Here is an 18729-nt window from a genome sequence, read left to right as displayed (position 1 = left end):
CAGACATGTAATACAACCGTGCGTGATTACAAAAACGTCTAACACATGCGTGGGGTAACGGCTATAGTAGTGCGAGTGTACTATTGAAAGTGTCATATAATGGAGAAAGTGCATTAATCCGGCACTGTAACCTATTTCTCAGAGTGAATGGTAAATCCCTATGCAGGAGTTAATGGGGTGCTAAATCCATGAGTGCACATATTGCAGGTACAATAAATACTGATAAAGAAAAGGATAGCACTCACCACTTCAGGTAGCATTTGGATGTGTTTTCTTTATTGCATATTAATCCAAAAAGTGACGGCGTGCAGTGGATAGCAAAGGTGCAGCGGGAGCGGATGCCGGGGTGCTCTCAGCAATGACGACAGCTGTTTGGTGGGATACAGAAGAAGTGGGAGTATCCAACGAAACAGCTGTTGTCATTGCTGAGAGCGCCCCAGCGTCCGCACCCGCTGCACCTATGCTATCCACTGCACGCCGTCACTTTTTGGATTAATATGCAATAAAGAAAACACATGCAAAAGCTACCTGAAGTGGTGAGTGCTATCCTTTTCTTTATCAGTGGTGAGTGCTATCCTTTTCTTTATCAGTACTATTGAAAGTATTGATGTAATGAAACCGTCAGGAGTATGTATGTAGATTCTAGCATCAACGTCTGTATGTGACCTATCTATTTACCGTACGTGGTCATGGACGTATGACTGACATGTAACCTGTGTACAGTAAATGATGCATGTGACTGCACAGTGTAAACAACGTAAAATTCCATCAAACTTTACCGTATAGTATTATAAACCTTAAGAATGTATGCCCAGAGAGCATGCTATGCAGTTATGTACCTTGAATACTATGAGCCTATAACATAGTATAAACTCTATGAGCGTATGTACCGTATGACGCTATGGACGTGTGTACCGAGATGCGTGGAAGTACCGTATGAGCCATGACCGTATGTTTTTTTTTTTACTGTATAAAAACTATAACGTGAGATAGTATAACTACGAGCGTATGTGCCGTATAATGCAATGAGCATATATACATGATAAATTATGTGAATGTATACAGAGCAGAGATGCAGCTCACTGTCCATGGTAACTCTATGAGCGTGTATGAGCGTCCAAACAGCACAAACGCCATAGAACACAGGACGCCACGAGCGCACATGCAGCTCCAATGCCATGAGCATGTGACTACAAAGCCAAGAGCGCATGCGCCGCACCAAACCGCTAAGGATGCATGTGCAGCATAAATACTATGAACGTGTGAGCAGAGAGTGAGAGCGTATGAGCCGTATAAATGCCAAGAACGTGTGATGCTATGAGCGTGAGAACAGTATAATGTCAAGAATGAATGAACAGTATAAATACCATGAGTTTAAGGACCGTAACGCCACAAACGTTAACCGTGAACAGTCTAAAAACCCTGAGCGTGTGACCAAAATAAAAGCCATGAACGTGTGAACAAAATACCATCAGTGGAACACAGTGTGCATGCCAAGAACGTTACACGGTAAAAAAATTAGCGTATGAGAATGTAAATTCCAAGAAACATATAAACAGCATGAACACTGTGAGTCTGGACAGTATAATACACGATGAGCGTATAAAAGTATGAATACCGTGAGGTGAACAGAATAAAACGATGAGCTTGCATAGAGAATATCACGAGCGTATGGACAGATGAATACTGTGAGTGTATGTACAGTATAGATGCTATAAGTGTATGGAGAGATGAATACTGTGAGTGTATGTACAGTATAGATGCTATCAGTGTATGGACAGATGAATACTGTGAGTGTATGTACAGTATAGATGCTATGAGTGTATGGACAGAGGAATACTGTGAGTGTATGTACAGTATAGATGCTATCAGTGTATGGACAGATGAATACTGTGAGTGTATGTACAGTATAGATGCTATCAGTGTATGGACAGATGAATACTGCGATTGTATGTACAGTATAGATGCTATGAGTGTATGGACAGATGAATACTGTGAGTGTATGTACAGTATAGATGCTATGAGTGTATGTTCAGATGAATACTGTGAGTGTATGTACAGTATAGATGTTATGAGTGTATGTTCAGATGAATACTGTGAGTGTATGTACAGTATAGATGCTGTGAGTGTATGTGCAGTATAGATGCTATCAGTGTATGGACAGATGAATACTGTGAGTGTATGTACAGTATAGATGCTATGAGTGTATGTACAGTATAGATGCTGTGAGTGTATGTACAGTATAGATGATATGAGTGTATGTTCAGATGAATACTGTGAGTGTATGTTCAGTATAGATGCTATCAGTGTATGGACAGATGAATACTGTGACCGTATATACAGTATAGATGCTGTGAGTGTATGTACGGTATAGATACTATGAGCGTATGTATAGAATAGATGCTGTGAGTGCATGGACAGATGAATTCTGTGAGTGTATGTACAGTATAGATGCTATGAGTGTATGGACAGATGAATACTGTGAGTGTATGTACAGTATAGATGCTATCAGTGTATGGACAGATGAATACTGTGAGTGTATGTACAGTATAGATGCTATGAGTGTATGGACAGATGAATACTGCGAGTGTATGTGCAGTATAGATGCTATGAGTGTATGTTCAGATGAATACTGTGAGTGTATGTACAGTATAGATGCTGTGAGTGTATGTGCAGTATAGATGCTATCAGTGTATGGACAGATGAATACTGTGAGTGTATGTACAGTATAGATGCTATGAGTGTATGTACAGTATAGATGCTGTGACTGTATGTACAGTATAGATGCTGTGAGTGTATGTACAGTATAGATGTTATGAGTGTATGGACAGTATAGATGCTATGAGTGTATGGACAGATGAATACTGTGAGCGTATGTACAGTATAGATGCTATGAGTGTATGGACAGATGAATACTGTGAGTGTATGTACAGTATAGATGCTATGAGTGTATGGACAGATGAATACTGTGAGCGTATGTACAGTATAGATGCTATGAGCGTATGGACAGATGAAGACTGTGAGTGTATGTACGGTATAGATGCTATGAATGTATGGACAGATGAATACTGTGAGCGTATATACAGTATAGATGCTGTGAGTGTATGGACAGATGAATACTGTGAGTGTATGTACGGTATAGATGCTATGAGTGTATGTACAGTATAGATGCTATGAGTGTATGTTCAGTATAGATGCTATCAGTGTATGGTCAGATGAATACTGTGAGCATATGTACGGTATAGATGCTATGAGTGTATGTACAGTATAGATGCTGTGAGTGTATGGACAGATGAATACTGTGGGTGTATGTACGGTATAGATGCTATCAGTGTATGGACAGATGAATACTGTGAGTGTATGTACAGTATAGATGCTATGAGTGTATGGACAGATGAAGACTGTGGGTGTATGTACGGTATAGATGCTGTGAGTGTATGTACAGTATAGATGCTGTGAGTGTATGGACAGATGAATACTGTGAGTGTATGTACAGTATAGATGCTATCAGTGTATGGACAGATGAATACTGTGAGTGTATGTACAGTATAGATGCTATGAGTGTATGGACAGATGAAGACTGTGGGTGTATGTACGGTATAGATGCTATGAGTGTATGGACAGATGAATACTGTGAGCGTATATACAGTATAGATGCTATCAGTGTATGGACAGATGAATACTGGGAGTGTATGTACGGTATAGATGCTGTGAGGGTATGTGCAGTATAGATGCTATCAGTGTATGGACAGATGAATACTGTGAGTGTATGTACAGTATAGATGCTATGAGTGTATGTACAGTATAGATGCTGTGAGTGTATGTACAGTATAGATGATATGAGTGTATGTTCAGATGAATACTGTGAGTGTATGTTCAGTATAGATGCTATCAGTGTATGGACAGATGAATACTGTGATCGTATATACAGTATAGATGCTGTGAGTGTATGGACAGATGAATACTGTGAGTGTATGTACGGTATAGATACTATGAGCGTATGTATAGAATAGATGCTGTGAGTGTATGGACAGATGAATTCTGTGAGTGTATGTACAGTATAGATGCTATGAGTGTATGGACAGATGAATACTGTGAGTGTATGTACAGTATAGATGCTATCAGTGTATGGACAGATGAATACTGTGAGTGTATGTACAGTATAGATGCTATGAGTGTATGGACAGATGAATACTGCGAGTGTATGTGCAGTATAGATGCTATGAGTGTATGTTCAGATGAATACTGTGAGTGTATGTACAGTATAGATGCTATGAGTGTATGGACAGATGAATACTGCGAGTGTATGTGCAGTATAGATGCTATGAGTGTATGTTCAGATGAATACTGTGAGTGTATGTACAGTATAGATGCTATGAGTGTATGTTCAGATGAATACTGTGAGTGTATGTACAGTATAGATGCTGTGAGTGTATGTGCAGTATAGATGCTATGAGTGTATGGACAGATGAATACTGTGAGTGTATGTACAGTATAGATGCTATGAGTGTATGTACAGTATAGATGCTGTGACTGTATGTACGGTATAGATGCTGTGAGTGTATGTACAGTATAGATGTTATGAGTGTATGGACAGTATAGATGCTATGAGTGTATGGACAGATGAATACTGTGAGCGTATGTACAGTATAGATGCTATGAGTGTATGGACAGATGAATACTGTGAGTGTATGTGCAGTATAGATGCTATGAGTGTATGGACAGATGAATACTGTGAGCGTATGTACAGTATAGATGCTATGAGCGTATGGACAGATGAAGACTGTGAGTGTATGTACGGTATAGATGCTATGAGTGTATGGACAGATGAATACTGTGAGCGTATATACAGTATAGATGCTGTGAGTGTATGGACAGATGAAAACTGTGAGTGTATGTACGGTATAGATGCTATGAGTGTATGTACAGTATAGATGCTATGAGTGTATGTTCAGTATAGATGCTATCAGTGTATGGTCAGATGAATACTGTGAGCATATGTACGGTATAGATGCTATGAGTGTATGTACAGTATAGATGCTGTGAGTGTATGGACAGATGAATACTGTGGGTGTATGTACGGTATAGATGCTATCAGTGTATGGACAGATGAATACTGTGAGTGTATGTACAGTATAGATGCTATGAGTGTATGGACAGATGAAGACTGTGGGTGTATGTACGGTATAGATGCTGTGAGTGTATGTACAGTATAGATGCTGTGAGTGTATGGACAGATGAATACTGTGAGTGTATGTACAGTATAGATGCTATCAGTGTATGGACAGATGAATACTGTGAGTGTATGTACAGTATAGATGCTATCAGTGTATGGACAGATGAATACTGTGAGTGTATGTACGGTATAGATGCTATGAGTGTATGGACAGATGAATACTGTGAGCGTATATACAGTATAGATGCTATCAGTGTATGGACAGATGAATACTGGGAGTGTATGTACGGTATAGATGCTGTGAGTGTATGTGCAGTATAGATGCTATCAGTGTATGGACAGATGAATACTGTGAGTGTATGTACAGTATAGATGCTATGAGTGTATGTACAGTATAGATGCTGTGAGTGTATGTACAGTATAGATGATATGAGTGTATGTTCAGATGAATACTGTGAGTGTATGTTCAGTATAGATGCTATCAGTGTATGGACAGATGAATACTTTGAGCGTATATACAGTATAGATGCTGTGAGTGTATGGACAGATGAATACTGTGAGTGTATGTACGGTATAGATACTATGAGCGTATGTATAGAATAGATGCTGTGAGTGTATGGACAGATTAATTCTGTGAGTGTATGTACAGTATAGATGCTATGAGTGTATGGACAGTAAAGATACTGTGAGTGTATGTGCAGTATAGATGCTATGAGTGTATGTTCAGATGAATACTGTGAGTGTATGTACAGTATAGATGCTGTGAGTGTATGTGCAGTATAGATGCTATCAGTGTATGGACAGATGAATACTGTGAGTGTATGTACAGTATAGATGCTATGAGTGTATGTACAGTATAGATGCTGTGAGTGTATGTGCAGTATAGATGCTATGAGTGTATGGACAGATGAATACTGTGACTATATGTACGGTATAGATGCTGTGAGTGTATGTACAGTATAGATGTTATGAGTGTATGGACAGTATAGATACTGTGAGTGTATGGACAGTATAGATGCTATGAGTGTATGGACAGATGAATACAGTGAGCATATGTACAGTATAGATGCTATGAGTGTATGGACAGATGAATACTGTGAGTGTATGTGCAGTATAGATGCTATGAGTGTATGGACAGATGAATACTGTGAGCGTATGTACAGTATAGATGCTATGAGTGTATGGACAGATGAATACTGTGAGTGTATGTACGGTATAGATGCTATGAGTGTATGTACAGTATAGATGCTATGAGTGTATGTTCAGTATAGATGCTATCAGTGTATGGTCAGATGAATACTGTGAGCATATGTACGGTATAGATGCTATGAGTGTATGTACAGTATAGATGCTGTGAGTGTATGGACAGATGAATACTGTGAGCGTATATGCAGTATAGATGCTATCAGTGTATGGACAGATGAATACTGTGAGTGTATGTACAGTATAGATGCTATGAGTGTATGGACAGATGAAGACTGTGAGTGTATGTACGGTATAGATGCTATGAGTGTATGTACAGTATAGATGCTGTGAGTGTATGTTCAGTATAGATGCTATGAGTGTATGGACAGATGAATACTGTGAGTGTATGGACAGATTAAAACTGTGAGTGTATGTACGGTATAGATGCTATGAGTGTATGTACAGATGAATACTATGAGTGTATGGACAGATGAAGACTGTGAGTGTATGTACGGTATAGATGCTATGAGTGTATGAACAGATGAATACTGTGAGTGTATGGACAGATGAAGACTGTGAGTGTATGTACGGTATAGATGCTATGAGTGTATGGACAGATGAATACTGTGAGTGTATGGACAGATGAAGACTGTGAGTGTATGTACGGTATAGATGCTATGAGTGTATGGACAGATGAATACTGTGAGTGTATGGACAGATGAAGACTGTGAGTGTATGTACGGTATAGATGCTATGAGTGTATGGACAGATGAATACTATGAGTGTATGGACAGATGAAGACTGTGAGTGTATGTACGGTATAGATGCTATGAGTGTATGTACAGTATAGATGCTGTGAGTATATGTTCAGTATAGATGCTATGAGTGTATGGACAGATGAATAATGTGAGTGTATGGACAGATTAATACTGTGAGTGTATGTACAGTATAGATGCTATGAGTGTATGGACAGATGAAGACTGTGAGCGTATATACAGTATAGATGCTATCAGTGTATGGACAGATGAATACTGTGAGTGTATGTACAGTATAGATGCTATGAGTGTATGGACAGATGAAGACTGTGAGTGTATGTACGGTATAGATGCTATGAGTGTATGTACAGTATAGATGCTATGAGTGTATGGACAGATGAATACTGTGAGCGTTTATATACAGTATAGATGCTATCAGTGTATGGACAGATGAATACTGTGAGTGTATGTACAGTAAATATGCTGTGAGTGTATGTTCAGTATAGATGCTATCAGTGTATGGAGAGATGAATACTGTGAGCGTATGTACGGCATAGATGCTATGAGTGTATGACTTGTGTAAATATTGAGAGCGTGCGAACAGTATTCCATGAGCGTATGAAAAATAAAATGTCATGAGCGTAAAAAATGCCATCAGTGTATGTGAACCATGAATGAACAAACAGTGAAGAGGCCCTGAACGTGTAAACAGTGAAAGAGATATGTGTGTATGAACAATATACAAAAAGCCTGAGCGTATGAAAAGTATGAATGCCGTGAATGTACAAACAATAAATAGTGCGAGCACATGAAACCCTGTAAATGCCATAAGCGTATGAATCGCATGAAAAGTCATGAGTGTATGGGCAGTATGAATGCCGTGATCGTATGAACAGCTAAATACTATCAGCGAATGACCAACAATGCTATGACCTACAACAGTAAAATGGTGATGGAAACAACAAAACAGTGTGGACGTAGACGTGATGTAAGTGCTAACAACGTGAAGATAACTATAACCTGATTATTGTGACCGTACGTACTGCATGTAACTATAGTGAGTGTATGTACTGCATGTAACTATAGTGACTGTGTGTACTGCATGTAACTATAGTGACTGTATGTACTGCATGTAACTATAGTGAGTGTATGTACTGCATGTAACTATAGTGACTGTGTGTACTGCATGTAACTATAGTGACTGTATGTACTGCATGTAACTATAGTGACTGTATGTACTACATGTAACTATAGTGACCGTGTGTACTGCATGTAACTATAGTGACTGTATGTACTGCATGTAACTATAGTGACTGTATGTACTGCATGTAACTATAGTGACTGTATGTACTGCATGTAACTATAGTGACTGTATGTACTGCATGTAACTATAGTGACTGTGTGTACTGCATGTAACTATAGTGACTGTATGTACTGCATGTAACTATAGTGACTGTGTGTACTGCATGTAACTATAGTGACTGTATGTACTGCATGTAACTATAGTGAGTGTATGTACTGCATGTAACTATAGTGACTGTGTGTACTGCATGTAACTATAGTGACTGTATGTACTGCATGTAACTATAGTGACTGTATGTACTGCATGTAACTATAGTGAGTGTATGTACTGCATGTAACTATAGTGACCGTATGTACTGCATGTAACTATAGTGAGTGTATGTACTGCATGTAACTATAGTGACCGTGTGTACTGCATGTAACTATAGTGACCGTATGTACTGCATGTAACTATAGTGAGTGTATGTACTGCATGTAACTATAGTGACCGTATGTACTGCATGTAACTATAGTGACCGTATGTACTGCATGTAACTATAGTGAGTGTATGTACTGCATGTAACTATAGTGACTGTATGTACTGCATGTAACTATAGTGACTGTATGTACTGCATGTAACTATAGTGACTGTATGTACTGCATGTAACTATAGTGACTGTATGTACTGCATGTAACTATAGTGAGTGTATGTACTGCATGTAACTATAGTGACCGTATGTACTGCATGTAACTATAGTGACTGTATGTACTGCATGTAACTATAGTGACCGTATGTACTGCATGTAACTATAGTGACCGTATGTACTGTATGTAACTATAGTGACTGTATGTACTGCATGTAACTATAGTGACCGTATGTACTGCATGTAACTATAGTGACTATATGTACTGCGTGTAACTATAGTGACCGTATGTACTGCATGTAACTATAGTGACTGTATGTACTGCGTGTAACTATAGTGACCGTATGTACTGCATGTAACTATAGTGACTGTATGTACTGCATGTAACTATAGTGACTATATGTACTGCATGTAACTATAGTGACTGTATGTACTGCATGTAACTATAGTGACTGTATGTACTGCATGTAACTATAGTGACTGTGTGTACTGCATGTAACTATAGTGGCCGTACGTACTGCATGTAACTATAGTGACCGTACGTACTGCATGTAACTATAGTGACTGTATGTACTGCATGTAACTATAGTGACTGTATGTACTGCATGTAACTATAGTGAGTGTATGTACTGCATGTAACTATAGTGAGTGTATGTACTGCATGTAACTATAGTGAGTGTATGTACTGCATGTAACTATAGTGACTGTATGTACTGCATGTAACTATAGTGAGTGTATGTACTGCATGTAACTATAGTGACTGTATGTACTGCATGTAACTATAGTGACTGTATGTACTGCATGTAACTATAGTGAGTGTATGTACTGCATGTAACTATAGTGACTGTATGTACTGCATGTAACTATAGTGACTGTATGTACTGCATGTAACTATAGTGAGTGTATGTACTGCATGTAACTATAGTGACTGTATGTACTGCATGTGACTATATGTACTGCATGTAACTATAGTGACTGTATGTACTGCATGTAAATATAGTGACTGTATGTACTGCATGTAACTATAGTGACTGTATGTACTGCATGTAACTATAGTGACTGTATGTACTGCATGTAACTATAGTGACTGTGTGTACTGCATGTAACTATAGTGAGTGTATGTACTGCATGTAACTATAGTGACTGTATGTACTGCATGTAACTATAGTGACTGTATGTACTGCATGTAACTATAGTGACTGTATGTACTGCATGTAACTATAGTGACTGTATGTACTGCATGTAACTATAGTGACTGTATGTACTGCATGTAACTATAGTGACTGTGTGTACTGCATGTAACTATAGTGACTGTATGTACTGCATGTAACTATAGTGAGTGTATGTACTGCATGTAACTATAGTGAGTGTATGTACTGCATGTAACTATAGTGAGTGTATGTACTGCATGTAACTATAGTGACTGTATGAACTGCATGTAACTATAGTGACTGTATGTACTGCATGTAACTATAGTGACTGTATGTACTGCATGTAACTATAGTGACTGTATGTACTGCATGTAACTATAGTGACTGTGTGTACTGCATGTAACTATAGTGACTGTATGTACTGCATGTAACTATAGTGACTGTGTGTACTGCATGTAACTATAGTGACTGTATGTACTGCATGTAACTATAGTGACTGTGTGTACTGCATGTAACTATAGTGACTGTATGTACTGCATGTAACTATAGTGACTGTATGTACTGCATGTAACTATAGTGACTGTATGTACTGCATGTAACTATAGTGAGTGTATGTACTGCATGTAACTATAGTGACTGTATGTACTGCATGTAACTATAGTGACTGTATGTACTGCATGTAACTATAGTGAGTGTATGTACTGCATGTAACTATAGTGACTGTATGTACTGCATGTAACTATAGTGACTGTGTGTACTGCATGTAACTATAGTGACTGTATGTACTGCATGTAACTATAGTGACTGCATGTACTGCATGTAACTATAGTGACTGTGTGTACTGCATGTAACTATAGTGACCGTGTGTACTGCATGTAACTATAGTGACTGTATGTACTGCATGTAACTATAGTGACTGTATGTACTGCATGTAACTATTGTGACTGTATGTACTGCATGTAACTATAGTGACTGTGTGTACTGCATGTAACTATAGTGACCGTGTGTACTGCATGTAACTATAGTGACTGTATGTACTGCATGTAACTATAGTGACTGTATGTACTGCATGTAACTATTGTGACTGTATGTACTGCATGTAACTATAGTGACTGTATGTACTGCATGTAACTATAGTGACTGTATGTACTGCATGTAACTATAGTGACTGTATGTACTGCATGTAACTATAGTGACTGTATGTACTGCATGTAACTATAGTGACTGTATGTACTGCATGTAACTATAGTGAGTGTATGTACTGCATGTAACTATAGTGACTGTATGTACTGCATGTAACTATAGTGACTGTATGTACTGCATGTAACTATAGTGACTGTATGTACTGCATGTAACTATAGTGAGTGTATGTACTGCATGTAACTATAGTGACCGTATGTACTGCATGTAACTATAGTGAGTGTATGTACTGCATGTAACTATAGTGACCGTGTGTACTGCATGTAACTATAGTGACCGTATGTACTGCATGTAACTATAGTGAGTGTATGTACTGCATGTAACTATAGTGACCGTATGTACTGCATGTAACTATAGTGACCGTATGTACTGCATGTAACTATAGTGAGTGTATGTACTGCATGTAACTATAGTGACTGTATGTACTGCATGTAACTATAGTGACTGTATGTACTGCATGTAACTATAGTGACTGTATGTACTGCATGTAACTATAGTGACTGTATGTACTGCATGTAACTATAGTGAGTGTATGTACTGCATGTAACTATAGTGACCGTATGTACTGCATGTAACTATAGTGACTGTATGTACTGCATGTAACTATAGTGACCGTATGTACTGCATGTAACTATAGTGACCGTATGTACTGTATGTAACTATAGTGACTGTATGTACTGCATGTAACTATAGTGACCGTATGTACTGCATGTAACTATAGTGACTATATGTACTGCGTGTAACTATAGTGACCGTATGTACTGCATGTAACTATAGTGACTGTATGTACTGCGTGTAACTATAGTGACCGTATGTACTGCATGTAACTATAGTGACTGTATGTACTGCATGTAACTATAGTGACTATATGTACTGCATGTAACTATAGTGACTGTATGTACTGCATGTAACTATAGTGACTGTATGTACTGCATGTAACTATAGTGACTGTGTGTACTGCATGTAACTATAGTGGCCGTACGTACTGCATGTAACTATAGTGACCGTACGTACTGCATGTAACTATAGTGACTGTATGTACTGCATGTAACTATAGTGACTGTATGTACTGCATGTAACTATAGTGAGTGTATGTACTGCATGTAACTATAGTGAGTGTATGTACTGCATGTAACTATAGTGAGTGTATGTACTGCATGTAACTATAGTGACTGTATGTACTGCATGTAACTATAGTGAGTGTATGTACTGCATGTAACTATAGTGACTGTATGTACTGCATGTAACTATAGTGACTGTATGTACTGCATGTAACTATAGTGAGTGTATGTACTGCATGTAACTATAGTGACTGTATGTACTGCATGTAACTATAGTGACTGTATGTACTGCATGTAACTATAGTGAGTGTATGTACTGCATGTAACTATAGTGACTGTATGTACTGCATGTGACTATATGTACTGCATGTAACTATAGTGACTGTATGTACTGCATGTAAATATAGTGACTGTATGTACTGCATGTAACTATAGTGACTGTATGTACTGCATGTAACTATAGTGACTGTATGTACTGCATGTAACTATAGTGACTGTGTGTACTGCATGTAACTATAGTGAGTGTATGTACTGCATGTAACTATAGTGACTGTATGTACTGCATGTAACTATAGTGACTGTATGTACTGCATGTAACTATAGTGACTGTATGTACTGCATGTAACTATAGTGACTGTATGTACTGCATGTAACTATAGTGACTGTATGTACTGCATGTAACTATAGTGACTGTGTGTACTGCATGTAACTATAGTGACTGTATGTACTGCATGTAACTATAGTGAGTGTATGTACTGCATGTAACTATAGTGAGTGTATGTACTGCATGTAACTATAGTGAGTGTATGTACTGCATGTAACTATAGTGACTGTATGAACTGCATGTAACTATAGTGACTGTATGTACTGCATGTAACTATAGTGACTGTATGTACTGCATGTAACTATAGTGACTGTATGTACTGCATGTAACTATAGTGACTGTGTGTACTGCATGTAACTATAGTGACTGTATGTACTGCATGTAACTATAGTGACTGTGTGTACTGCATGTAACTATAGTGACTGTATGTACTGCATGTAACTATAGTGACTGTGTGTACTGCATGTAACTATAGTGACTGTATGTACTGCATGTAACTATAGTGACTGTATGTACTGCATGTAACTATAGTGACTGTATGTACTGCATGTAACTATAGTGAGTGTATGTACTGCATGTAACTATAGTGACTGTATGTACTGCATGTAACTATAGTGACTGTATGTACTGCATGTAACTATAGTGAGTGTATGTACTGCATGTAACTATAGTGACTGTATGTACTGCATGTAACTATAGTGACTGTGTGTACTGCATGTAACTATAGTGACTGTATGTACTGCATGTAACTATAGTGACTGCATGTACTGCATGTAACTATAGTGACTGTGTGTACTGCATGTAACTATAGTGACCGTGTGTACTGCATGTAACTATAGTGACTGTATGTACTGCATGTAACTATAGTGACTGTATGTACTGCATGTAACTATTGTGACTGTATGTACTGCATGTAACTATAGTGACTGTGTGTACTGCATGTAACTATAGTGACCGTGTGTACTGCATGTAACTATAGTGACTGTATGTACTGCATGTAACTATAGTGACTGTATGTACTGCATGTAACTATTGTGACTGTATGTACTGCATGTAACTATAGTGACTGTATGTACTGCATGTAACTATAGTGACTGTATGTACTGCATGTAACTATAGTGACTGTATGTACTGCATGTAACTATAGTGACTGTATGTACTGCATGTAACTATAGTGACTGTATGTACTGCATGTAACTATAGTGAGTGTATGTACTGCATGTAACTATAGTGACTGTATGTACTGCATGTAACTATAGTGACTGTATGTACTGCATGTAACTATAGTGACTGTATGTACTGCATGTAACTATAGTGACTGTATGTACTGCATGTAACTATAGTGACTGTATGTACTGCATGTAACTATAGTGACTGTATGTACTGCAGCATACACACATGCATTGTGAATGAAACACTATGACTATGTACTGTGAATAATACCGACTGTCACATTGTTGTCACCAAGTGCCCTGTATGTGAACACAACCGTGTGTACTGTATGAACCATACCTGTACATTGCACCGTGTGTACTGTATGAACCATACCTGTACATTGTACCGTGTGTTTTGTATGAACCATACCTGTACATTGTACCGTGTGTACTGTATGAACCATACCTGTACATTGTACCGTGTGTACTGTATGAACCATACCTGCACATTGTACCGTGTACTGTATGAACCATACCTGCACATTGTACCGTGTGTACTGTATGAACCATACCTGTACATTGTAACGTGTGTACTGTATGAACCATACCTGTACATTGCACCGTGTGTGCTGTATGAACCATACCTGTACATTGTACCGTGTGTACTGTATGAACCATACCTGTACATTGTACCGTGTGTACTGTATGAATCATTTCTGTACATTGTACCGTGTGTACTGTATGAACCATACCTGTACATTGTACCTTGTGTACTGTATGAACCATACCTGTACATTGTACCATGTGTACTGTATGAACCATACCTGTACATTGCACCGTGTGTACTGTATGAACCATACCTGTACATTGTACCGTGTGTACTGTATGAACCATACCTGTACATTGTACCTTGTGTACTGTATGAACCATACCTGTACATTGTACCGTGTGTACTGTATGAACCATACCTGTACATTGCACCGTGTGTACTGTATGAACCATACCTGTACATTGTACCGTGTGTGCTGTATGAACCATACCTGTACATTGTACCGTGTGTGCTGTATGAACCATACCTGTACATTGTACCGTGTGTACTGTATGAACCATACCTGTACATTGTACCGTGTGTACTGTATGAACCATACCTGTACATTGTACCGTGTGTACTGTATGAACCATACCTGTACATTGTACCGTGTGTACTGTATGAACCATACCTGTACATTGTACCGTGTGTACTGTATGAACCATACCTGTACATTGTACCGTGTGTACTGTATGAACCATACCTGCACATTGTACTCTTGTATATATATATATATATATATATGTGCTGTGTATATTTATATATTATAATTATCTTGTATATATATGTGTTTTGTATATTTATATATTATAATTATCTTGTATATATATGTGTTGTGTATATTTATATATTATAATTATCTTGTATATATGTGCTGTGTATATTTATATATTATAATTATCTTGTATATATATGTGTTGTGTATATTTATGTATTATAATTCTCTTGTATATATATATATGTGTTGTGTATATTTATATATTATAATTCTCTTGTACATATATGTGCTGTGTATATTTATATTTTATAATTATCTTGTATATATATATGTGTTGTGTATATTTATATATTATAATTATCTTGTGTATATATGTGTTGTGTTTATTTATATATTATAATTCTCTTGTATATATATGTGCTGTGTATATTTATATTTTATAATTATCTTGTATATATATGTGTTGTGTATATTTATATATTATAATTCTCTTGTATATATATGTGTTGTGTATATTTATATATTATAATTATCTTGTATATATATGTGCTGTGTATATTTATATATTATAATTATCTTGTATATATGTGTTGTGTATATTTATATATTATAATTATCTTGTATATATGTGTTGTGTATATTTATATATTATAATTATCTTGTATATATGTGCTGTGTATATTTATATTTTATAATTATCTTGTATATATATATGTGTTGTGTATATTTATATATTATAATTATCTTGTATCTATTTCAGTTCATTGTTTCCCATCTGATTCCCCCGTCCTGCTGTCGCTCACCGTCTATGGTAATTTATATAGGTTGTGACCCGTATACTGCGCCCACCTCCGCATATCGTTGTATTTAACCGGTGTCTGGCTTTGATGGGAGTTGTGTTCCAGGCTCTGATGGGAGTTGTGTTCCAGGCTCTGATGAGAGTTGTGTTCCAGGCTCTGATGGGAGTTGTGTTCCAGGCTCTGATGAGAGTTGTGTTCCAGGCTCTGATGGGAGTTGTGTTCCAGGCTCTGATGAGAGTTGTGTTCCAGGCTCTGATGGGAGTTGTGTTCCAGGCTCTGATGAGAGTTGTGTTCCAGGCTCTGATGGGAGTTGTGTTCCAGGCTCTGATGGGAGTTGTGTTCCAGGCTCTGATGAGAGTTGTGTTCCAGGCTCTGATGGGAGTTGTGTTCCAGGCTCTGATGGGAGTTGTGTTCCAGGCTCTGATGGGAGTTGTGCACCGTTCGATCCCTCGCACGCTTACAACTAATGTTACTGTGATCCTACACATCAAACATCATTCTGTCTTTTTTTTCCCAATTAGGGTGCCTCCAGCTGTTGCAAAACCACAACTCCCAGCATGCCCAGACAGCTAAAGGCCTGCCTGCCCCCTCCAAAGGATCCACACAGTTCCTGAAGGATTAATCAAGGCTTCCTTCTCATCTAATCCTTTATTGCAGCGGTCTTCAAAGTGCAGTCCTCCAGCTGTTGTGAAACCACAACTCCCAGCAAGCCAGAACAGCCAAAAGCCTGTCTGCCTCCTACAGAGGATCCACACTGTCAGTGAAAAGTAAATCAAGGCTTCCCTCTTACATTATCCCTTAGTGTAGTGGTCTTAAGATTGCATCCCTTCAGCTGCTGCCAAACCACAACTCTTAGCATGCCAGAGCAGTCAAAAACCTGTCTGCCTCCTCCAGAGGATACACATTGTCCTTGAAAAGTAAATCAGGGTTTCCCTCTTATCTCATCCCTTAGTGCAGTGGTCTTCAAACTGCTGTTGCAAAACTACAACTCCCAGCATGCCAGGACAGCTCTTGTCTTTTCAGGCATGCTGGGAGTTGTAGTTTTGCAACGAAACCACTTCTTAAAAGCCCCAATTCTCTAAGATATAAGTTTGTGCAAAAAAGTTCTTACCTCCTGTAATACGCCGTCCACCTTGGCGAGATGTTACCTATGATCTGGTCCTTGTGGGAAAACAGTAGTCCCAGCAGGGTGAGGAGGCAGAGGGCCAGCAGGACCTTCATCAGGAGCTTCAGGCGCAGGCTGGCGTAGGGGATCATGGCGTTCCGCTTTTTTATCCTTCCAGTGATTTGCTTAGTTTTACGCATTGGCGTGACACATCCCGTGTGCGGCTGCGGGTGCTGTTGCAGGGGGCACGTGCCCCGGGGTGAGCTCAGTGTTGATAGTGATGCAGGGGGAGACGGGTCCTAACACGAGCGTGCGTGTACGGTGCTGGCGGTGTGTACTGCTGGGTGCATTCCCGGCCGGGGCACAGGGTGCGAGTCTATGTCTGAGCACTGAGAGGCGGGACGGTTATGATTGTTTCCTTACAGCAGGCGACAGAGAGTTACTCAACACTTAACCCATCGCTGACCACAGCCCAGCACCCTCCCAGGGACATAACCCATCTCTGACTGCAGCCCAGCACCCTCCCGGGGACATAACCCATCTCTGACCGCAGCCCAGCACCCTCCCGGGGACATAACCCATCTCTAACTGCAGCCCAGCACCCTCCCGGGGACATAACCCATCTCTAACTGCAGCCCAGCACCCTCCCGGGGACATAACCCATCTCTGACTGCAGCCCAGCACCCTCCCGGGGACATAACCCATCTCTGACTGCAGCCCAGCACCCTCCCGGGGACATAACCCATCTCTGACTGCAGTCCAGCACGCTCCCGGGGACATAACCCATCTCTGACTGCAGTCCAGCACCCTCCCGGGGACATAACCCATCTCTGACTGCAGTCCAGCACGCTCCCGGGGACATAACCCATCTCTGACTGCAGCCCAGCACCCTCCCGGGGACATAACCCATCTCTGACTGCAGCCCAGCACCCTCCCGGGGACATAACCCATCTCTGACTGCAGTCCAGCACGCTCCCGGGGACATAACCCATCTCTGACTGCAGCCCAGCACCCTCCCGGGGACATAACCCATCTCTGACTGCAGCCTAGAACCCTCCCGGGGACATAACCCATCTCTGACTGCAGCCCAGCACCCTCCCGGGGACATAACCCATCTCTGACCGCAGCCCAGCACCCTCCCGGGGACATAACCCATCTCTAACTGCAGCCCAGCACCCTCCCGGGGACATAACCCATCTCTGACTGCAGCCCAGCACCCTCCCGGGGACATAACCCATCTCTGACTGCAGCCCAGCACCCTCCCGGGGACATAACCCATCTCTGACTGCAGTCCAGCATGCTCCCG

At 39.5% G+C, this 18729-nt stretch overlaps 1 protein-coding gene across 1 annotated transcript in view; it reads right to left on the bottom strand.

Annotated features, from left to right (window-relative positions):
* The window catches only part of LOC130296900 (alpha-N-acetylgalactosaminide alpha-2,6-sialyltransferase 2-like), a 166601-nt gene extending 149026 nt beyond the window's left edge, over positions 1-17575 (bottom strand). Inside the window, exon 1 of the mRNA XM_056548945.1 lies at positions 17430-17575. Within this exon, the coding sequence (XP_056404920.1) occupies positions 17430-17575 (146 nt within the window). The remainder of the gene's footprint in view (positions 1-17429) is intronic.
* Positions 17576-18729: the final 1154 nt, after the last annotated feature.

This window comes from Hyla sarda, chromosome 12 (assembly GCF_029499605.1).
Source record: "Hyla sarda isolate aHylSar1 chromosome 12, aHylSar1.hap1, whole genome shotgun sequence".
Lineage (NCBI taxonomy): Eukaryota > Metazoa > Chordata > Amphibia > Anura > Hylidae > Hyla > Hyla sarda.
Note: the sequence above shows the minus strand (reverse complement) of the source record. Positions and strands in the feature narration are given on the sequence as shown.